General features: G+C 44.5%; 1 protein-coding gene across 1 annotated transcript in view; it reads left to right on the forward strand.

Moving 5' to 3' along the window:
• Positions 1 to 484: 484 nt before the first annotated feature.
• nexn (nexilin (F actin binding protein)) overlaps positions 485 to 25,124 on the forward strand; it is a 55,804-nt gene continuing 31,164 nt past the window's right edge. The window contains 5 exon segments of the mRNA XM_084311532.1: positions 485 to 606; positions 10,218 to 10,716; positions 14,556 to 14,753; positions 16,726 to 16,810; positions 16,928 to 17,076. Coding sequence (XP_084167658.1) covers positions 10,267 to 10,716; positions 14,556 to 14,753; positions 16,726 to 16,810; positions 16,928 to 17,076 — 882 coding nt within the window. The 5' untranslated portion in view covers positions 485 to 606; positions 10,218 to 10,266.

Here is a 25,124-nt window from a genome sequence, read left to right on the forward strand (position 1 = left end):
GGTTATGTGCAGATGTAGACTGATCTTCTGTATTTAGAGGAAATATACATTTCCCACCCTGGCCTGAATTGATTGATTGAACATTTTTATTAACAGATTGCAGAATGGGTACAGTACAGTACAGCAGTACGGCTCAATACACACAATTGTTAAGGGGATGCAGACCAGAGAAAGACTTTCGTCTTGTTTACAGACGGGGTCCCCCATTTTCAATTCATAATAACATTTATGACATACACAACATACAGATATAAGAATCTAATCTAATCATGATCATCTAATCTAACCTACTCTTTCGCAGTTGTGTCTGTGACTGACTGACGACTCGAGAAGGGCCACGACGCGCGTGTGTGAGGCAACAGCTGAACCTGCCGCTGGCGCGCACGGAATGTGGTCGACGGCAAAAGTAAGTGCGCTTTTATGGAGACGCGCTCAGCGACGCGCGTCACCTCCCTCGCACCCAGCAGGCCACTCTCTCTGTGGCCGCGCAGCCGACGGTGTGGACGCAGGATTCTGGATTGTTCTACTTGGCACGAAACACCGCAGCTCTGGTCTATTTACACAGAGGGATTCTTATGAGAAAAGGAGCACAGGTTGACACAAGAGGTAAACTTCCAAAACTTACTTTTTTAATATAGAATAAACCGTTAGAAAGCGTCACGTTATTATGATGAATTGAAAATGGGGGACCCTGATGTAAACAAGACGAAAGTCTTTCTCTGGTCAATTGTATGTATTGTATGTATGTATGTATTGAGCTGTACTGTACTGTACCCATTCTGCAATCTGTTAATAAAGTTTTCAATCAATCAATCAAACGTGTGGGGGGACGTATGGGGGACCTGTGGAGACAAGGTCAATGTTGAGTTATATAAAGAGGATATATTTCATATTGTGACTATATTGGCTACTATAGATTGATGGTTTAATTGAATAATACACTTTATATATTTATTGTTCATAATCATAGATGACAGCAGGCCCTACAACAACGAAATGACTTATTAGGCTATAACGATTTTATTATAAGTATTAGTGTGTTGGGTGAGGCAGCAGATATGTAAATCATAGTGGAAATAGTGTTTATTACCATAATTCGTGAATCCACTTTTATTTGTGTAAACTAACCACAGTCTCAGACATTTGTGTCACGCACCATCTTGATATGTAATGCCAGCTGAGTAGCCTACATTATGATAACCATAAATAGAACTTGCTAGAGCATTTGGGCTACTGGGTTAACGATTATATCGCAGTTCAATTTATCTTTGGAAAATCATGCAGAAACTGTGAAGTATCAGATGTGTTTTACTTTTGAAAATAACATAGGAAAGAAGTAAGAACAATATTATTTATGGAGTTAAGAATACAGAAGCATAACAGTGAATACTTTTGTCATGATCATAATCTAAAAAAAAAACGGTTGTTGAAACCAAATAGTCAAAAAACGTATCATAGTAGCCTAGTTTGACTGTAATTTCACTGTTACCATGGTACCGGCCATTGTATAATAATTTACATACTGCCATGGTAAAAGTAATGTATATGGTGCCACTTTTACTTAAATAAACATGGTATAATCCAGTTTAAACCGTGATACTGGTGATATTTGTATAATTCTTGGTCAATACCAAGATAGTGACCAAAGAAATGGTGGAAATATTTCAAATAATTTTTTTGTAAGTAATGGTTCATCACAATGGCTATGCTAGCCAGATGTATATGTTTACCAAATTGTCATGTCTCTGTGTTTCAATCAAATGGAAGACGTTGTTGGCCTGTATTAATATTAGTGCTGTTATCACAACTATAGACTGGACACAATCGATGCATTTTTAAACTCAACAGCCGACCACTATAGCTTTGGCTGAAAATAACTAATTTAGTCAACCAACGCTGGCCTTTGGATACAAAAAGTTATATTCTTAAATAAATAACAATATATCAAGGAGTTTGTATTCATCAATACAATGCACTATTTGATATAACCCAATTTGACTTATTTTCATTCTTAGATTTTTTTTTTAAATAAAAATATTTTTAATAAAAAAATGTTGTACTACCAGAAGGGATATTCCAATCGCTCTGCCTGAGGGTCACTTGGAATTTGACAAGAAACTGGGGGCCTGCAGTTGAACCTGTCAAACCTTTGTCAAACGTTTCTGTGGTATAACTGGATTTCCCCCGCCACCCCAAATGATAATTACCTCCTCCCTGACAGACAGCATTGTCCCCCAATATCCAAGTTCTGTCTAAACATGTCTAACCTTCAACCCCACCCCCCTGTCACCACCCCAAGCCCCCCCCCCCCCCCCCCACGGAGCAGAGCAAACCACACAACTCACCATTCCAGACAAACCCCCCCAAAACACATCACCCCTCCCCCTTCATGGCCCCGAAACCCCCCCACAGAACAGACCAACCACTCACATGTCCAGTCCAACCAACCACTAACAATGGACACACCTCTCACTTCTCCTGTATATAATGTACCCAATATCATCGATCTAGAACTCAGATCTAGACCCGGCCAGTGTCCACTCTGAGTCATCCACCTGTAACTCTCTTTGACAACCTGAACCTATTTTGGTGTATTAAACCCATGTTTGTTCGGGCGGCCGGGTAGCGCAGCGGACTAAGCGTCTGTCTACCACCGCAGAGACAGTGGGATCGAATCCAACTGCTAACGGTGCCTCCGGCTTGGTCGGTCGTCCATACTGACACAATTGGCAGTGTCAGCGGGTGGGAAGCCGGTGGGGTGTGTGTCCTGGTCGTTGTAAACAGCGACTCCTACAGGTCAGTCAGGGCACCTGCACAGCGAGGGAGGGAACTGGGGAGGGTATAGTGTGACCCTCCCACGCGTTACACCTCCCCAGTGAGAGTCCTCGCTGTCAGGTGAAAAGAAGCGTCTGGCTGTCTCCTATGTATCGGAGGACGCATGTGATAGACTTCAGGGCTCCCTAGACCGGCAAGTGGGGGGCAAATGCGCGCAACGACCAGGAAGGGGAGGGGGGAATTGGTATAACGACTAAATTGGGATGGGAGAAAAATACAGAAAAAGGGAGGAGAAAAAGTAGATACAAAAAAATAACCCATGTTTGTTCAAGTCTACCCGACTGTCTACATTGATTGATCCGGGAACATTTCTCCCACAGTCTCCCGTTACCCTAAAATGTTCTAACGAAATAGCACAGTATAGTCTGAGTTGTTGAAACACAGAGTCCCCCTGACACACTTCCCAGAAACAACAGGGTATTCAATGACACATTAAATGCCTCTGTATTCAGTGGCAAAGCAAGAGGAAACACCTTGACAATGACCGTTCCTCGTATTTCTGTATTTGTGAATCATTTTACTATAATTGAATACGCTTTAACATATATTTATAACATTATTTTTAAAAACATTTCCCAGAGACCCCCCAAAATGTTGAGGCTTTCAGGCGGTCTTGAGTGTCAATCAAAGGGTCTGAGAGCCCCCCAAGACTCTCCACATATTTCACACTGTGGGTGTAGAGATGAGGGAAATCTAAATATGTAATTAAAGCAGGTTTCTCATTACCACTGCCTCAGGCATTGATTTACCATCCATCTTGCTTTGCTTCCAACTTTCAAATAACAATTAATATAAACAGGCCGCCATCAATGAAACACTTCTGAAACACGTCTGGCTCTTTAGCGACATTCCTTTCAAGTTGGCCTCCTTTCTAGAAGGATTATTCAAGACGTTTTTCTGACAACTTAGAACAATGTGTGGAGTTATTTACCAGGTACCAGGCTATGGGACACTTTCAACTACACCTTCCATATAGAATACTGATACGACTGGTGATTGAGGTCACAGATGACAAGTGTTTATCCCAGAGCCACTCTAGTACAGTGTGTAATACTAGCATAGTACAGTGTGGTAGAGCTGCTAAATTATGGCAAAAATCATAATCACAATTATTTTTGATTGATATTGAAATCACGATTGTAAAAACACGATTACTCATTGATTTGAGAACATCATATGATGACGACCAAAGGCTGCCTTTTCTTGTCATCTTCTACAAGTTACCAAAGACGTTTCAAAATAACTGAACAAATGTGCCATGGCTCCCTCCTCCCTCTCGACATACAAGCTGAAACGACTGTTTATGATTTGGGGGGGGGGGGGGGGGGGGGGGGTGCTCCGCTGTGAAGGAAGAGTGTGCTGCATTTACAACACAAGACGAAATGAGAGCAAAGCATGCGGCACAATAATCGTTTCATCTCAATTATCTTGTTTTCACTAATCGCGGGAAGCGAACATCTAAATTGAAATTGAAACTGGATTAACACTTTCAGTGCCGGCCGTGTTTTCCTTTTTACCCCCTTGAATGCCGCCACCCACTTCAATGATAGCGTTAAAAACGCATAATCTATGTTTTAAATTATGGCTATGTGTCTAATCTGCCCATCACTTATCAATGACTTGTTTGCAGTCAACATTGTCGAAACGGATTGTTTTTTAATCGGTTCATATCCTTTTTATAGCATTTCGAAAAGCTATCGTTTTCTCGAAAACTTCAGGAAAATAGAAAGATTCCGTCATAAACGGCATTTATTGGAATATTCTCGAATACACTAGACACGTTGTCATTTGTCGGCCTATTTATGAATCGTTTTCAAATAAATGCTAGATTATCGATAGTATATGTGTACTTATGCACGCTATAGAAGCGAGCTGAGAAATCGATTCTCTTATTTCCTCAACAGCACACACACACACACACATATATACACATACGGGACACGCTGTTATCTCAGTGAAAACAGCTCTGATTATCCTAAAACTGGTAACATAGACTCCTTACCTTAGATCAGATGTTCTCCAAAAAGATTATTCCAATTCCTGATCGCCATTCCAAATATCGATCGCGTTTATTGATTGATTATTGGCTGCTGTAAATATATATTCCAGGCTGCTTTCCATCTCGCGATCACTTCCCTCTTCATCAGATCCCTCGCCAGCATAGTGGAGCCAGTAGGCTCCCCCCCACAGATCCACCAGTGTAATCGAATGGCCTGCAGTTACACAGGGATAGACGATAGGGGGCGGTATTTTCCCATCGGAGCTCCTAGAGGGGCTGCTGTACCAACGGGAGACTCGGTTGATGAAATATGAATTCAGATCGCTAATAAATAATAAAAAAAAAACGACAATTCGCGTCGTCGGCACTCAATGGGGGGCATGAAATACCGACATAACACGTCACTGGCACTCAAAGTGTTAACGGAGCAGCCCTACAGTGTGGACGGAGTTGTTATTTGGTTTGTAACTGGAGAGGAAGCTGTGCAACAGGTGGTAAAGCCCAGCAGTGAATTCAAAGTCAACTGCAATAGGCAGGGGCTTTTTGGCAAAAATAATATACAAACTATTTCCATGACATAAACTTGGATATGGATATGACCAAACTCTGTGAGCCATTGGTTCTGATGTTGGCTGCATTACCTGATAGTATTTTAAGCGTTTCTAAATTCATTGTCGTGCCGGAATAGAAGAGGTATTTGAAAACACTGATAAAGAGCATTTTATGTGATGAATGACTAACGGTTCAAACAGCTCCCTCTCACGTCCAATTGTCTCGCTCTAAGTCTGGCCGTTTTGTCAAGAGTCTGGGGGCGACATGTGTGGGTGCCACGTCTCTGTCCGGCTGGATATCACCCGTCAGAAATAGCCATGATCACATGTCCTGGGCAACACAAGTGGGCTATAATTAGAACCCTACAGGCCCACAATGTGCTCCGTCTCAAACACACCCCTAGACTCCAACTCAAAGGGGGTCTTCCTCCAGCTGTGTCGTGAGGAGGCATCGGTCCCAAAGACGAGCCGCACATTTTCATCTCGGATAAAGAAGAATTGATTGATTGATTTTTTATTTGTCTCGAACATAGAAACATAAAACAAGTTTAAAAAGAAAATAAAAAAAGGTAAATAGTCAAAGTTTATTTCAGTTCAGTTCAGAGTTTTTATTTGCCACATGGAATCAATACAATCAGAGTTTCTTCATTACACAATCACAAATATCATTCCATGGACAAAAGGAGCAGGAAGAAGAATACATCTTATAGTTACCTGCCCCTTATTCCTAAATTACCTGCCCCTTATTCCTTATTTCCATACAATAAGTGTTCGAGAAGGAACAGGGGGAAGTAATAAACCTATCAAGCCCTGACCCTTCCTTACAATATTTTACATTATAGTATAATACAAATAAAAATGATATAACAAATAATGAAAAATAAAATAAAAGTACAGTTTTTTTTATATATACAAATATCCAAATGAGAAAAATAAAATCTATTGAATGATATGAAGAATGAAATAGGATGAGGCTGAAATGGAACACACTTGACATTCAGGTGAATTTTTCAAACTAATCATAACAGAAAGAAGAAGAAAAAACAACAGTGATGGGTTGTGCCAGGGTCCATTAATTGCAGACCCTTATTGCATTGATATTTCCTGTTTGTGTGAAATAAATAGCCAATAACCTTTTTCATATCACAATATTTTTAGCAGCCAAAGTGAGGGACACTCAGAATCAGATTCAGAATAATTTTTATTCATACAGTGAATTTGTCTTGGTGCTTGCTCACACAGGAAAGGCATAACACATATATAGCCTGGCCCTATATTATATAGTACTAATACTAAGAAAAAAGTAGATTTAAAATAAAAATGTACACAAAACACAATATAAACAGTAACAGAGAATATATATATGTGTAAAAAGTACCCAGAAATTATACTTAAGTGAAAGTATGGGTACCGTCTCAAAATCTGACTCAAGTAAAAGTCAAAGTATCTGGCTAAAAACACACTTGAGTAAAAGTAAAAAAGTCCTACTTTTAAATGTACTTAAGTACTAAAAAGTAAAAGTTAATAATTTTTTTTGAAAGGGATAGACCAGGGGTCTCAAACTCATTCCATCGTGGGCCAAGTTTTCATTTTAACTATACATTGCACCAGGTGAGTTAGTTGAAGAGGTGAACCACTTAGTGAAATCATCAGCTGGTGTTTAGGCAAGGCTGGAATAAAACCAAGCATACACTCTGCCCACAATGGTGTGTTCTGCGATAGACAATGAAGGTAAACTAACATGGACGGCATTCACATCACAGCATGAATAATATCACAATATTAAAAACAGAATGGTGTATCCTGAATAATATCACAATATTAACCACAGCATACTGGATTATCCTGAATAATATCACAATATTAGAGGCAGAATACTGGAGTACCCTGAATAATATCACAATATTAAAGACAGAATACTGGAGTATACCCTGAATAATATCACAATATTAAAGACAGAATACTGGAGTATACCCTGAATAATATCACAATATTAAAGACAGAATACTGGAGTACCCTGAATAATATCACAATATTAACCACAGCATAATGCGGATCTGACAGTCTATTCTTCTGATAGCAGGTGTTTAATCAAAGATCCCCGCTTTCTAGTCTTGCACAAGGACCAATCAGCATGGGTATGGGCGGGTTCATTTTCCATTGATGGGGATTTGATTGGCTGTTTACCTGCGGTCGCAGGATTAATAACGTTAACGTTAGTTCGGCCAGATAAACAATTAAAATGGTTGGACTGCATTTTAAATGTAAGGAGTAAAAAGTATGTTTTTTTCTCTCTGAAATGTAATGGAGTAAAAGTACAAACCTAATAATACTCGAGTAAAGTACAAATCCCCCAAAACAGTACTTAAGTATTGTAACAAAGTACAATTACTCAAGTACTTTACACCCCTGCTATAGTATTTGCATGGGTGGAGAGAATGACTTTGCTGTACACAGTATATAGAGTCTAATAAACACAGTCTTCAGAGCATTAGCCTTTGCACTTGAAGAGTTGTTAATGCAGGAGTTATCTACAGAATATACAGTATTATACACTGAGGGGGTGGAAGATGTGCAGTTACTTGCAGGGTGCACTGTACGGGATGATGTTTGGCAAAGGGCCGGGGGAGTCTTCAGTACAGTTGTCCATTCATTATATTCACACAGTGGCCATTTTGCTCTTATGTCATGAATGGTAAATGGTGCATTTATATAACAGCTTTTATCCAAAGTGCTTTAAAAAAAATGTTGTTCCTCACATTCACCCATTCACTCACACATTCACTCACACCGACGGCGACCATGCAAGGTGCCGACCTGCTGCTCATGGGGAGCAATTGGGGGATAAGTGTCTCGCTCAAGGGACACTTCCGACACACTGCCCGGGAGGAGCGGGAACCAGATGACCGCTCTACCTCCCTGAGCCGTGCACCGTCACCCCTGTCAGGCTCGGGGTGGGATTTGGAATCCCTGTCTGAGCCTGACATTAGAGCGAAAGAGCGAAAAAAAATGCTTGTGTCTCTCACTGTTTTCATCATGGAAAGGAAGACGTGGTGACCAGGGTGGTGCGAGGGGTCGCTAGATGATCTTGTTTCCCCGCTTCCTGGTCCTCAAGTAGGCCTTTCACACCGGCCGGAGCCGGTTCCCGAACGTAATCTCGAACCGGCCCCGGCCGGTGTGAAAGGCCTAAAGGTGTAGAGAGGTCCTGAGGGCTGGCAGGTTTCCAGCCTGCGGTAGAGCGTCGTCTGGTGATCGGAAAGGTTCCCGGTTCAATTCCCACTCCACCACTGGGCAGCGTGTCGAAGTGTCCTTGAGCAAGACACTTAACCCCCTAACTGCTCCCAATGAGCAGGTTGGCACCTTGCACGGTGCAAGTGAACGGGTGAATGTGACAACAAAAAAATTGTAAAGCTGCTTTGGATAAAAGCTCGAAATAAATGCACCATTTACCATTTCAGCCAACGATTCTCACTGCTGCTTGGATGACGGGTTTCAGTCTGGCCTCATCCCGACGTGCTAGCCGATATATAAAATACCATGGCCAGGCAAGTACAGAATCCTCAGCTGGGAAAACCTGACAACATACACTGATGCCTGCCTACTGTTCAAGATCTTAAATGGCATGGCCCCTCCACCTCTCAGTACTTTTGTCAAACAAAAAACATCTCATAATAGGTCCACAAGATCTACCCAGAGAGGGGGCTGTTCTGTGCCGTTTAGGTCCAGCTCCTTCAGTCAGTCCTGTTTTGCAGTCAGAGCCACTCAGTTCTGGAACATCCTACCAACTGAAATAAGACACTGTGCTACCTTTACAAAAGGTGTTATACCGTGGTGAATATTGTATAGTTTCAGAGTGATCCTGGCTAATTCCTGGTAACTGTGTTATGGAGCAATACGTGAATTTAGCTAAAAGTGTTCGCGTTGCTCGCCTGGACACGCTACTATTTCCAATTCAAAGGTATATAATAGGTATTATGTTTCATCATGAATGCATGAAAGGGGGGGGGGTCGTTTTCTGATGCTTTGATCATCAGCAACGGCATACGTTTTGGAGTACGTTACATATGATCGTTGCGATCGATGTGAAATCATTGTTGGATCAAAGTAGGATTGATGTCATATAGTCCTTACCTTTACTAGGAGGTATCCCAAAAAGAATATTCCAATTGTCTGATCGCGATTTCCAGTATTGATGTCCATCTGGTCCCGGATATAATTTGGCACAATTTATGGATCGAGTGTGCTAGATGCATTTCAAGTTGCTTGGGTGAAGTGTTAGACTTGCCTGGACCAAAATTCTCCGCCCGGAGGAAATTAGATGTGACACACAGTGTGAAATAAGGTTTCAAAGGGTGGGCGATACTGCCACCTAGCAGAATGCAGCCGGTATTGCACTCTTGGAATCTCAGAATGATTTCCTATGGTAACACGAGGTCTGTGAACCTGTAATGAATAAAAAAATCGAATAAAAGAAAAAAGGATCTAAAAACTAGTTTACTCGTCTTTGTCGCTCAGCGCATGGCGGCCAAAAACTAGTTAACTCGTCTTTGGCTCCCAATGTGTTAATCAGTTCACTGTGAATTTTATTATTGGTTTTACTATTATGTTGGATTGTGTTGTAAATACTGGGTTTTACTTTGAATGCTTCTGTTCTAGGTGTATTGTCGGTCTTATAACATCTTGCCAAAAGGACTACAGTTGCGAATTAGCCAGCTGGCTAAAACTGACACATTTACAGAAATGTTTATTAATGTTTACTGTCCTTTTTAAAATAAACTGAAACTGAACCGAAAGACCATAATAATAATCTGAATCCTCCATTTTCTTTGCAGATAACATTTGAAGCGGGCCTGTCTGTCAACTTGTCACTGTGGCACAAACATGACCGAGGTGGCACAACAGTTTGTGGCCGATGTCGTTCACGACATGGATGACGTTGCGAGTGAACACGAAGACGACACGAGCGATGACGTGGCGCGCGAGGAAGATGTGAAACACGGAGAGGACGATGTGAAACACGGAGCGGACGATGTGAAACACGGAGCGGACGATGTGAAACACAGTGAAGATGATGTGAAACACAGTGAAGATGAAAACGAGGAGGAGGAATCACCTGACAAAGACGCGATCGACGAGGAGCACAAGGTGAACGGTGTGGATCACAAAGAGGAAGACGATGATGATGAATCCCAAGTAAATGGACTGGATCATGATCATGATGATGATGATGATGATGACGATGATGATGATGATGATGCAAAGGAGACGGTGAAAGATGATGAAACAAATGAAGAATCTCAAAACATTTCTGAAGTGTCACTGAGACAAGAGGTGAGAGGCGGGAGTTCTCTGTTAGACAATCAATGTCATTGTTGTTTTTAGATCTGATTAGATGTAGCTACAGATATGTAAGAGGACTATGTGCAGGTAAGTACAGACGGGTGTGGATGTGGCGAGAATAAATAAATATACATTTACATTTACATTTAGTCATTTAGCTGACGCTTTTATCCAAAGCGACTTACAAGTTCTGTGCGACAAGACAGCAAGAAGGGTATAACTCTATCAGCTGAGTAACAATGTTCATCAAAGTGTTGCGTGTTACAGTGTAGGTTAGTTTATTAGGACAAGTGCATGACAGTAAGGTTAGTCGGGGTTAGATTTTTTTTTTTTTTTTTTTTTTTTTTTTTTATCATTTCAGATAATGGTTGAAGAAGTGAGTCTTTAGTCGACGGCGAAAGATTGGACGGGATTCGGCTGTCCTAACTGGGATGGGTAGTTCATTCCACCATTGTGGGGCAAGGACTGAGAATAGGCGGCTTCTCTTTGATGACCCTCCGGGAGCTTGGATAGGAGTAGATCTGAGGCGGCCAGAAGACGCAGAGCGTAGGGGTCTTGAGGGTGTGTAGTTAGAGACCATTGACCGAAGGTAGGCGGGAGCGGTTCCCTTTGCCGCACGGTATGCTAGGTCGAGGGCCTTGAAGTGGATACGTGCAGCAATGGGGAGCCAGTGCAGGTCCCTAAGAAGTGGGGTGACATGGGCTGACTTCGGTAGGTGTATATATATACGGTATATACAGCATTATTGTACAGTACATGCTATCATACAGAGCTATGGGGTATATGCAGGTGTACAAGTATGTATATAGAGGGGTTATATGCATGTATATTCAGACAAATAGGAATATATATGCAGTAAATATAAAATATAGATATGTGGTATATCCAGCACTGTTGTACCATACAGTTGTATCATACAGAGTATATGGGTAGACTATTAGTATGAGCTGGGTAGTTAAGATTATTATGATTACTATGATTACAGTGTAGGGCAGTTACAGTTACAGTTAAAGGTACAATTATATTAAACTGTTTCTTAATATTCTTTACCGCATAAATGTGACCTTGGCGCCTCTTTGTGTTCTCTTAGCGCCACGTGATTCTCTTCCTTGTTTGTCTGTCCAGTGGATTCTTACCTCATCCCTCAAAAGTCCCCACCGCATAACTTCCATTATCGTATAACGTTCATCCTTCCGTCTCATCCACTGTCTCATCCTGATGATGATGATGATGATGATGATGATGATGATGATGATGATGAATAGTTTATTTTCGGTCTTTGTTTACAGATCAATCAAAAACACACTTGTGTGGACTTTCAAAAGAAAAAAAAAGAAGAAAAATCACAAATGTACATATTCTTTTTTTTTGTATCCACTTTTTCTCCCATTTTCTATTTTTCTCCCATCCCAATTTCGTATCATCCAATTCAACCCTCCCCTGTCTCGAACGCTATTTCTTGCCTCCCACAAGCCGGCTGCAATGTGGACTAAGTCATACATAGCACGAGTCCCCTCCGATACTCGAGGTAACACCAGTCACATCTTTTCACCTGCGCGGCGCGATCTTTCAGCGTCAGGGGTCTGCGCTTTGGAGGGGCGCCGCCCCCATCGCTTCCTGATTCTACTGCGCAGGCGCACCAACCGACCTGTAGGAGTCGCTGTCCACAATGCCCGATCCCCACCCATCAGTTTCCCACCCCCTAATACTGCCAATGTGTATTAGTACGGATGACCAGCTAAACTGAAAGCAATGTGGAGCGCTGGGCTCGAACAGGCGAACCCAGCGTCTCCAGTATTCGTGGTGAGCGCCTTTCCCACTGCACCACGTAGCCGCCCTACAAATGTACATATTCAAAGTAAGCTCACACACAAAATCCAAACTCAATGACCGAAAAATGGAATAGGCTGAAGCACATGCTTATTTTTGCCTATCCTTTACAATTCTTAAAAACTAAATATACGTTAATATAAGAAAGAAAAACTTAAAATATGCTGCAAGATATAATAATTTTTTTTTAAAGAAAAACAAAAAACAAATGTTTGATGTTTTACTCAAAACTGTACTCCTGAATTATTTTATCCTTCAGGGCCTTTTTAAATCCCCCCTGAGAGGTACACAACTTCAACCCGTCACAAAGACTATTCCACAATTTAACTCTCAAAATTGAAACACATCTAGCTTTTACATTAGTTCTTACCCTTTTACATGTTTTAACCCTTGTGCCTTGTTAAGTAACTGACAGAGTTGTCACCTGGCTTAGTGCATGAAAAGATTGCATCACGTTCAAGGTCATAAAAAACTTAATTTGTAATATTTCGTTCCAATAATTTTTTTATGAATACCACTATGAACCGAACTCAACATATCTATCAAAGATTCCAAATATTTCCGTTTGTAGGGTTATGGTTAGGGTTAGGGTTAGGGTTGGGGTTAGGGTTAGGGTTAGGGTTGGGGTTAGGGTTAGGTTAGGGTTAGGGTTGGGGTTGGGGTTAGGTTGAGGGACTGTTGAGCAAGTGTTGGGGTGGGCACGGGCACAGGGATGCGATTTTACCTTCTCCTAATCTTTCTGTCTGGGTAACCCTAACCCTAACCCTAACCCTAACCCCCATGGCAAGAAATAAACCACTATGGACGGTTTTGAAAGCTAATATTGTTAACTTTTGTGTTAGAGGGTTTCAAAATCTAATCTTTTCAAATTCTGTGAATATATGGAAAATAAGCAAACGGACACAATTTCATGACATAATAATCAACACAGCCATCGTTGTACACAGAAACACAAAAAAATATAGGCAAAAAACACAAAATAGTCGCTAAGGGGGCAGAAGAGTTAAGAATACACAACCCTCTTAACACTTTGATCGCCATGGGTTAAATTCATAATTTACCATCTCTCGCCATCTCTATTTGTCTATGGAGAAGTTCCCCTTCTTTGCAGGGCTATAACATTTTAAATTCTATTGCTAAATTGCCATTATTATGGCCCATTCAATGTCCTATATGTATTGTTCAGGGTGTAGCAACGTTAAACTTTTTCATTCACATATTCATACTAAAATATGGTCTAAAGTATAAGTATGTTTTTATCGTTTTCTGCAGCTTTCTTCAGAACGTGATTTATAGCCCTAAATGCATTATATTGATGATCAAATACAGTTTGGTAGGAATCTGTGCGAGATAAAAAATTTCAACTGGACGTGGTTCTAGAAGTTACTACGTGTCATCTGATGATGACCGGATGGGCGGGGGATCGTTTATAATTCCGTGGGCAGCGTTAGATGATTCATCCAGAGTGGGTCATATGTTCATCATAGCAGTTTATATGGAACACGTTAGAATATAACGCTGAATCTTACCGTGGCTTCCTCGCGCCGCTGGCAGATGAGCGTGGAACAGAATTTTTTCTATTATGGGATGGAGAAATGCCCGATCCATTTCCAGGTTGTATAATAGTATATACGTCCAAATCATGTTGTTTTTTCGAGTTATTTGCACCGATCGATGTTCACTGTGTCAAGACAGAATCTCTCTAACGATAGCGAGTGCCCGGACCACATATGGATGAGCACTACCGGTTCAAAGGCTCATTTCCGGTTGGCGATCTGCCGATCGGCCACCAGATGGCGCTCTTGAACCGCTAGAGAGTTGAGTGGAGCTTTGCAGTGTGTCTCAGGGCTCCGGGGGGGAAATATGATTTCGATGACAGATTTTTGAAATATTGACATCAAAGACGAGTTACGGCGTCTTCGGCAGAATGAGCATGGCTAGGAATGACGTCTTAACTCGTCCCCGGCGATCATAGTGTTAAATGATACTTTCCTCCACAGAGACTCCTCAGGTCCAGGAAGCCTGTGGCCCGGAGCTACGTGCCCAAGCTGAACGCGGACAAGGGCGACGTGAAGAACAAGTTCGAGCTGATGCAGAAGGCGCGGGAGGAGCGGAGTCGTGCTCGGAACACGGGCGAGCAGCAGAAGAGGAAGGAGCAATACATCAAGGAGCGGGAGTATGGCCGCAGGAAGCAGCAGGTCAAAGACAGATAACCCCCCCACTAACCCCCCCGCCGTGACCTGCATGGCATGATGATGGTGATGATGATAATATATATATATACAGGTGCAGCTCAATACATTTGAATATCGTGGAAAAGTCAATATTAGGGCTGTCTTAAATACTTCGAAGCTTTGTTCGATGGGCATGGGATTCGAATATGGAAAAAAAAATCAAACAAATTAATATATTTTTTTTAAATGTATATATAAAATAAAATAAAAAATTATCTTGAAGCTTAGAATTAAAATCAAATCTCGGCCCCGAAGCTTCGAATTCCAAAAATTCCAGCCAGCAGTAATTTGTGCAAAAGGAGCCCCAACAAAGTACTGAGTGAACATACATTCAACATACTTTTCAGAAGGCAGACATTTCTATATACATTTTTTTTGTATTGGTCTTATGTAATATTCAAACTTCTGAGACACTGAATTTTGGGCTGTAAGCCATAATCATCCAAATTAAAACAAAATAAAGGCTTAAAATATTTCACTTTGTGTGTAATGAATCTATAATATATGGGAGTTTCGCTTTTTGAATTGAATTACTGAAATAAAATAACGTTTCCACGATATTCTAATTGATTGAGCTGCACCTGTATAATATACTAACCTACATTGTAGCACTCGACACTTTGATGAACATTGTTACTCAGCTGATAGAGTTGTGCCCTTCCTGATGACTTGTCGTACAAAACTTGTAAGTCGCTTTGGATAAAAGCGTTCAGCTAAATGTAAATGTAATGTAAATGTAAATGATGAGGGGCATCACCTGGCATCACCTGGCATCAATGCTGGCGGTTTGTGTGAGAATTCACTGCAACAACCACCACCAACCAAATATTTCATATAGGGCTGTCAGTTTATCGCGTTAATTAGATTAATTAATTACACAGCAAATGATCGCGTTATGAAAATTAACTAAAAATGTATTTAAAAAATTATATATATATATTTTTTTAAATCTCATTCCTTCTATAACAACGTAGAATAAACATTTACAAACTTTTTTTTTAAATGGTCCATTTGCATGTTCTTGGTATCTGATTCTAGGGACATCTATGGATCTCAGGGGATGTATTCCCAGTGTCAGAAATACTGTGTCTGTTACTAGGCTTGAGTAAATTGTAATGAACCAAATGAGAATAACAATTAAATTCTTTTTTTTTACTGTGAATAACACCATGCTAAAATTGACCAGACCTGAAAAATGTAAGCAAATGAATAAAGGGAAGATGATTAAACAGAAGGTTTTGTAGATACAGTACTCTACAGTATTCTGCCATCCGGACACATGCAATTTGAAATATGATTATAGAATATAGAATATCAGGCCTAAAATGGTTATGCGATTAAAATGTGATTAATTAGATTAATTAATTACAAATCCTGTAATTAATTAGATACATTTTTTTAATCGCCTGACAGCACTAATTTCATAAATAATGAACTCATTCATTCATTGTTGAATGAAAACAAATATTGGCAATGATTTCATGTAATAATGAGCTTTAGCTTGTGCTTGAACATTTTAATTTTATATTTTTAACCCAATTAATGGTCATTATGCACTGAAACACATTATAGGCTACATCTGGCTGGCAGGCTCTGCACTAAGACTAACCTGTGGTCAAATAAATACAACGATTTGTATTTATCAGATCAGGGGTCTGATGTGAGTGGATTACCAGGTGATACACGGAGGAAACAACCATCCTTATGACCAGCCGTACGGTCGCTCAGCCAGGCCAGGACACCTATGGTGATCTCCCGTCTGTGCTAAGGCAATGCTGTCCAATCAAAAGCCTACCTGCAAGGCCACATGACCCAGCTATTAGCGAGGATTAGGCCTGTGTCCTTGCTGGAACCAGCATGGCTTCTGAGGTGCAAAGCAGATGATCCCGGCTAAACCGTAAACCCAGCCCTGCTCTCTGTTCCCGATCCGCTACAGATAAAAGAACTCCTCGCGTCCAGCGATGAGGAAGAGGAGGTGAAGCCAGCCAAGGTAGAGAAATCCTACGTGCCCAAGATCACTGGTAAGACGTGCTGAGGGATTGGCAGGGATTTGGCAGGGAGGAGGAGGTATACAGTGAGTACGGCATCGTGACCTCTTACATGTGCTTTGTTCTCTTGTTGACATGCGGGCTCCTCAGGCAGTGTCAAAGGGAAGTTCGCCGTGATGGAGAAACAGAGACAAGAGAAGGAGAGGAATAGGGCAGAAGGAGAGAGGAAGAGGAGGACTGCCCAGGACCACATGGAAAAATCCAAGATTCAAAAAGAGCTAGAGAAGAAAGCCGTGGAGGTGAGTGAGGTTGGGGTCTGGTTAGGCGGGGCGGGGGGTTCCACCAGGCCACAGGAAATGTACCAGTGATGTCTATAGTATTTACATGTTGCTGTAGAGAATGGTCTAGGTTATTTAACTGGTGCTGTAGGGAACGACCTCCATGTATAGGATGAGTTATTTTTACAAGGCAGTGGAGGCTGCATGCAGGTCTAAACCCGGCAATGGAGTCACTACATACCATGGCCCAGCATAGGGACTCAGGATATCTGACATTGGAGGATGTGCGTAAACAGCGTCACAGAATAAGGTCTTTCACATACAACATACGACCACAGCAAGACTCTTAACTACGCCACCCTTCAATGTAGTTTAAGCAGAAGGTTAAATGTTATGTATAACGATTGTTGTTCCAGCTATTATAGCCCATTACATTCTACTTACTCAGAATACTAATTCTGGCCTTGTTCTTGTAAAGTAAATCAAAAGTAATCAAATCAATAATGATTGTGTCAATCCAAATGTGCAATAGTAAAAGTAATGCTTTTCACAGCCCTGTAACTAGCAAGCAAGTGTGATTTCATCCAGCCTTTTATTTTGACAGAGTATACAGACATCATGTGCGCAGAGGTTCACCTCTGATGGTTGTACGACTGTAGGGCTTCACCAGCTGTCAACAGTTGTTATGACAACAGTATAAAACCTTATCTTAGTGACATCATCAACTCTCCTCAATAACCTGCTTTCCACTATATATGTATGGTATAATAGACATTATCTTCCCCTTTACCATTGTGGTGGTTCTCAGTAAGTTCCCCATTAAAAAATCTGTTACATTAAAACGGCATGTTGTTTTTTCACGTTGCTTTTGATCTAGTATCTAGTATTATAAGCGTTTTAACTTGGCTCTTGCGAGCTCCATTTGTCCCGGCGTTAGAGAAGTGGCTAATGTCTCACTAAGACCCCATGGTGGTGGTGATCTAGAAACAAATGGTCCACAATATGCCCTCCTGCTCCGGCCTGCCACACATACCGCAACACAGACCGCCAGGTGTAGACAGCATGTGACTGGCAACTGTTTCCGACACCACCGCTCACTCACTCACTCACTGACTAAATTAGCCCCTAACCCCCTCCTCTCTCTGACCGAATTAGACACTCCTATCTTAGACTGACACGCATACTGACCCACTGCAAATGGTAACCGTTAGGCCAAATTATTCTCACCCCACCCCCACCCCACCAAAACGACACAATGCCAGACCCCCTCCGGTCTGTTTGATGGCCACGTCTGGCCCGTGTATACGTCAAACGCAAGAACGTCGTGAGCTAAATGTTTTTATTTTTTTTGTATCTACTTTTCCTCCCCCTGTTCTTCTGTATTTTTCTCCCATCCCAAGTTGGTCGTTATGCCAATTCCCTTCCCTCCCTTCCTGGTCGTTGCGCAGTGTAGTTTGGCACAGTGTAGTTTGGCACAGTGTAGTTTGGCACAGTGTAGTTTGGCACAGTGTAGTTTGGCACAGTGTAGTTTGGCACAGTGTAGTTTGGGGTGTGTGGTTTGGGGTGTGTGGTTTGGTGAAAATTATGTAGAGAATTAATGGTCACCATTTGCAGTGGGTCAGTTCCTTCCTTGTACCTTTTATTTAACCAGGCAGATCAATTAAGAACAAATTCGTATTTTCAGTGACGGCCTGGCGTGAGGAATAAAGGTCCCCTCGAAAGGGTAACAGGGCATTTTTTTAATAAAATAGAATAGAAGAGAGACATATGGTACAAACATCACAAAGGTACGGGAAATAATTAAAACACACATCGAACAAACAACCAAATTAAATGACATACATGATACATGATACATACATGAAGCAGAACAGTCAAATTACAGTTAAAAGGCTGGGTGACAGTTGCAGGTGTGTAATATAATAGAGAGGAGAAGGGGAATCAACATCTTATCTTCAGTCTCAGTGTGTTGGTACAGTGCATACTGTGAGTGACCTCTGTGATCTGTTTTGTACATCAACACCTTGCAAGCTGTGTTTTTGACCGTTACATTTTATTTTCTTTGCGAATGTCTCACTCCTAGCATGCTACAGGGACAGTCTGCACACACTGGAAGCTCCTAGCATGCTACAGGGACAGTCTGCACACACTGGAAGCTCCTAGCATGCTACAGGGACAGTCTGCACACACTGGAAGCTCCTAGCATGCTACAGGGACAGTCTGCACACACTGGAAGCTCCTAGCATGCTACAGGGACAGTCTGCACACACTGGAAGCTCCTAGCATGCTACAGGGACAGTCTGCACACACTGGAAGCTCCTAGCATGCTACAGGGACAGTCTGCACACACTGGAAGCTCCTAGCATGCTACAGGGACAGTCTGCACACACTGGAAGCTCCTAGCATGCTACAGGGACAGTCTGCACACACTGGAAGCTCCTAGCATGCTACAGGGACAGTCTGCACACACTGGAAGCTCCTAGCATGCTACAGGGACAGTCTGCACACACTGGAAGCTCCTAGCATGCTACAGGGACAGTCTGCACACACTGGAAGCTCCTAGCATGCTACAGGGACAGTCTGCACACACTGGAAGCTCCTAGCATGCTACAGGGACAGTCTGCACACACTGGAAGCTCCTAGCATGCTACAGGGACAGTCTGCACACACTGGAAGCTCCTAGCATGCTACAGGGACAGTCTGCACACACTGGAAGCTCCTAGCATGCTACAGGGACAGTCTGCACACACTGGAAGCTCCTAGCATGCTACAGGGACAGTCTGCACACACTGGAAGCTCCTAGCATGCTACAGGGACAGTCTGCACACACTGGAAGCTCCTAGCATGCTACAGGGACAGTCTGCACACACTGGAAGCTCCTAGCATGCTACAGGGACAGTCTGCACACACTGGAAGCTCCTAGCATGCTACAGGGACAGTCTGCACACACTGGAAGCTCCTAGCATGCTACAGGGACAGTCTGCACACACTGGAAGCTCCTAGCATGCTACAGGGACAGTCTGCACACACTGGAAGCTCCTAGCATGCTACAGGGACAGTCTGCACACACTGGAAGCTCCTAGCATGCTACAGGGACAGTCTGCACACACTGGAAGCTCCTAGCATGCTACAGGGACAGTCTGCACACACTGGAAGCTCCTAGCATGCTACAGGGACAGTCTGCACACACTGGAAGCTCCTAGCATGCTACAGGGACAGTCTGCACACACTGGAAGCTCCTAGCATGCTACAGGGACAGTCTGCACACACTGGAAGCTCCTAGCATGCTACAGGGACAGTCTGCACACACTGGAAGCTCCTAGCATGCTACAGGGACAGTCTGCACACACTGGAAGCTCCTAGCATGCTACAGGGACAGTCTGCACACACTGGAAGCTCCTAGCATGCTACAGGGACAGTCTGCACACACTGGAAGCTCCTAGCATGCTACAGGGACAGTCTGCACACACTGGAAGCTCCTAGCATGCTACAGGGACAGTCTGCACACACTGGAAGCTCCTAGCATGCTACAGGGACAGTCTGCACACACTGGAAGCTCCTAGCATGCTACAGGGACAGTCTGCACACACTGGAAGCTCCTAGCATGCTACAGGGACAGTCTGCACACACTGGAAGCTCCTAGCATGCTACAGGGACAGTCTGCACACACTGGAAGCTCCTAGCATGCTACAGGGACAGTCTGCACACACTGGAAGCTCCTAGCATGCTACAGGGACAGTCTGCACACACTGGAAGCTCCTAGCATGCTACAGGGACAGTCTGCACACACTGGAAGCTCCTAGCATGCTACAGGGACAGTCTGCACACACTGGAAGCTCCTAGCATGCTACAGGGACAGTCTGCACACACTGGAAGCTCCTAGCATGCTACAGGGACAGTCTGCACACACTGGAAGCTCCTAGCATGCTACAGGGACAGTCTGCACACACTGGAAGCTCCTAGCATGCTACAGGGACAGTCTGCACACACTGGAAGCTCCTAGCATGCTACAGGGACAGTCTGCACACACTGGAAGCTCCTAGCATGCTACAGGGACAGTCTGCACACACTGGAAGCTCCTAGCATGCTACAGGGACAGTCTGCACACACTGGAAGCTCCTAGCATGCTACAGGGACAGTCTGCACACACTGGAAGCTCCTAGCATGCTACAGGGACAGTCTGCACACACTGGAAGCTCCTAGCATGCTACAGGGACAGTCTGCACACACTGGAAGCTCCTAGCATGCTACAGGGACAGTCTGCACACACTGGAAGCTCCTAGCATGCTACAGGGACAGTCTGCACACACTGGAAGCTCCTAGCATGCTACAGGGACAGTCTGCACACACTGGAAGCTCCTAGCATGCTACAGGGACAGTCTGCACACACTGGAAGCTCCTAGCATGCTACAGGGACAGTCTGCACACACTGGAAGCTCCTAGCATGCTACAGGGACAGTCTGCACACACTGGAAGCTCCTAGCATGCTACAGGGACAGTCTGCACACACTGGAAGCTCCTAGCATGCTACAGGGACAGTCTGCACACACTGGAAGCTCCTAGCATGCTACAGGGACAGTCTGCACACACTGGAAGCTCCTAGCATGCTACAGGGACAGTCTGCACACACTGGAAGCTCCTAGCATGCTACAGGGACAGTCTGCACACACTGGAAGCTCCTAGCATGCTACAGGGACAGTCTGCACACACTGGAAGCTCCTAGCATGCTACAGGGACAGTCTGCACACACTGGAAGCTCCTAGCATGCTACAGGGACAGTCTGCACACACTGGAAGCTCCTAGCATGCTACAGGGACAGTCTGCACACACTGGAAGCTCCTAGCATGCTACAGGGACAGTCTGCACACACTGGAAGCTCCTAGCATGCTACAGGGACAGTCTGCACACACTGGAAGCTCCTAGCATGCTACAGGGACAGTCTGCACACACTGGAAGCTCCTAGCATGCTACAGGGACAGTCTGCACACACTGGAAGCTCCTAGCATGCTACAGGGACAGTCTGCACACACTGGAAGCTCCTAGCATGCTACAGGGACAGTCTGCACACACTGGAAGCTCCTAGCATGCTACAGGGACAGTCTGCACACACTGGAAGCTCCTAGCATGCTACAGGGACAGTCTGCACACACTGGAAGCTCCTAGCATGCTACAGGGACAGTCTGCACACACTGGAAGCTCCTAGCATGCTACAGGGACAGTCTGCACACACTGGAAGCTCCTAGCATGCTACAGGGACAGTCTGCACACACTGGAAGCTCCTAGCATGCTACAGGGACAGTCTGCACACACTGGAAGCTCCTAGCATGCTACAGGGACAGTCTGCACACACTGGAAGCTCCTAGCATGCTACAGGGACAGTCTGCACACACTGGAAGCTCCTAGCATGCTACAGGGACAGTCTGCACACACTGGAAGCTCCTAGCATGCTACAGGGACAGTCTGCACACACTGGAAGCTCCTAGCATGCTACAGGGACAGTCTGCACACACTGGAAGCTCCTAGCATGCTACAGGGACAGTCTGCACACACTGGAAGCTCCTAGCATGCTACAGGGACAGTCTGCACACACTGGAAGCTCCTAGCATGCTACAGGGACAGTCTGCACACACTGGAAGCTCCTAGCATGCTACAGGGACAGTCTGCACACACTGGAAGCTCCTAGCATGCTACAGGGACAGTCTGCACACACTGGAAGCTCCTAGCATGCTACAGGGACAGTCTGCACACACTGGAAGCTCCTAGCATGCTACAGGGACAGTCTGCACACACTGGAAGCTCCTAGCATGCTACAGGGACAGTCTGCACACACTGGAAGCTCCTAGCATGCTACAGGGACAGTCTGCACACACTGGAAGCTCCTAGCATGCTACAGGGACAGTCTGCACACACTGGAAGCTCCTAGCATGCTACAGGGACAGTCTGCACACACTGGAAGCTCCTAGCATGCTACAGGGACAGTCTGCACACACTGGAAGCTCCTAGCATGCTACAGGGACAGTCTGCACACACTGGAAGCTCCTAGCATGCTACAGGGACAGTCTGCACACACTGGAAGCTCCTAGCATGCTACAGGGACAGTCTGCACACACTGGAAGCTCCTAGCATGCTACAGGGACAGTCTGCACACACTGGAAGCTCCTAGCATGCTACAGGGACAGTCTGCACACACTGGAAGCTCCTAGCATGCTACAGGGACAGTCTGCACACACTGGAAGCTCCTAGCATGCTACAGGGACAGTCTGCACACACTGGAAGCTCCTAGCATGCTACAGGGACAGTCTGCACACACTGGAAGCTCCTAGCATGCTACAGGGACAGTCTGCACACACTGGAAGCTCCTAGCATGCTACAGGGACAGTCTGCACACACTGGAAGCTCCTAGCATGCTACAGGGACAGTCTGCACACACTGGAAGCTCCTAGCATGCTACAGGGACAGTCTGCACACACTGGAAGCTCCTAGCATGCTACAGGGACAGTCTGCACACACTGGAAGCTCCTAGCATGCTACAGGGACAGTCTGCACACACTGGAAGCTCCTAGCATGCTACAGGGACAGTCTGCACACACTGGAAGCTCCTAGCATGCTACAGGGACAGTCTGCACACACTGGAAGCTCCTAGCATGCTACAGGGACAGTCTGCACACACTGGAAGCTCCTAGCATGCTACAGGGACAGTCTGCACACACTGGAAGCTCCTAGCATGCTACAGGGACAGTCTGCACACACTGGAAGCTCCTAGCATGCTACAGGGACAGTCTGCACACACTGGAAGCTCCTAGCATGCTACAGGGACAGTCTGCACACACTGGAAGCTCCTAGCATGCTACAGGGACAGTCTGCACACACTGGAAGCTCCTAGCATGCTACAGGGACAGTCTGCACACACTGGAAGCTCCTAGCATGCTACAGGGACAGTCTGCACACACTGGAAGCTCCTAGCATGCTACAGGGACAGTCTGCACACACTGGAAGCTCCTAGCATGCTACAGGGACAGTCTGCACACACTGGAAGCTCCTAGCATGCTACAGGGACAGTCTGCACACACTGGAAGCTCCTAGCATGCTACAGGGACAGTCTGCACACACTGGAAGCTCCTAGCATGCTACAGGGACAGTCTGCACACACTGGAAGCTCCTAGCATGCTACAGGGACAGTCTGCACACACTGGAAGCTCCTAGCATGCTACAGGGACAGTCTGCACACACTGGAAGCTCCTAGCATGCTACAGGGACAGTCTGCACACACTGGAAGCTCCTAGCATGCTACAGGGACAGTCTGCACACACTGGAAGCTCCTAGCATGCTACAGGGACAGTCTGCACACACTGGAAGCTCCTAGCATGCTACAGGGACAGTCTGCACACACTGGAAGCTCCTAGCATGCTACAGGGACAGTCTGCACACACTGGAAGCTCCTAGCATGCTACAGGGACAGTCTGCACACACTGGAAGCTCCTAGCATGCTACAGGGACAGTCTGCACACACTGGAAGCTCCTAGCATGCTACAGGGACAGTCTGCACACACTGGAAGCTCCTAGCATGCTACAGGGACAGTCTGCACACACTGGAAGCTCCTAGCATGCTACAGGGACAGTCTGCACACACTGGAAGCTCCTAGCATGCTACAGGGACAGTCTGCACACACTGGAAGCTCCTAGCATGCTACAGGGACAGTCTGCACACACTGGAAGCTCCTAGCATGCTACAGGGACAGTCTGCACACACTGGAAGCTCCTAGCATGCTACAGGGACAGTCTGCACACACTGGAAGCTCCTAGCATGCTACAGGGACAGTCTGCACACACTGGAAGCTCCTAGCATGCTACAGGGACAGTCTGCACACACTGGAAGCTCCTAGCATGCTACAGGGACAGTCTGCACACACTGGAAGCTCCTAGCATGCTACAGGGACAGTCTGCACACACTGGAAGCTCCTAGCATGCTACAGGGACAGTCTGCACACACTGGAAGCTAAGAGAATAAGAGTGATGTTTTTCAAGTGCACTGCTCTTCATCACTCCTTGCGGGCGGAATACTAAAAAAA

This window comes from Notolepis coatsorum (genome assembly GCF_963971535.1).
Source record: "Notolepis coatsorum genome assembly, chromosome: 3".
NCBI classification, from domain to species: domain Eukaryota; kingdom Metazoa; phylum Chordata; class Actinopteri; order Aulopiformes; family Paralepididae; genus Notolepis; species Notolepis coatsorum.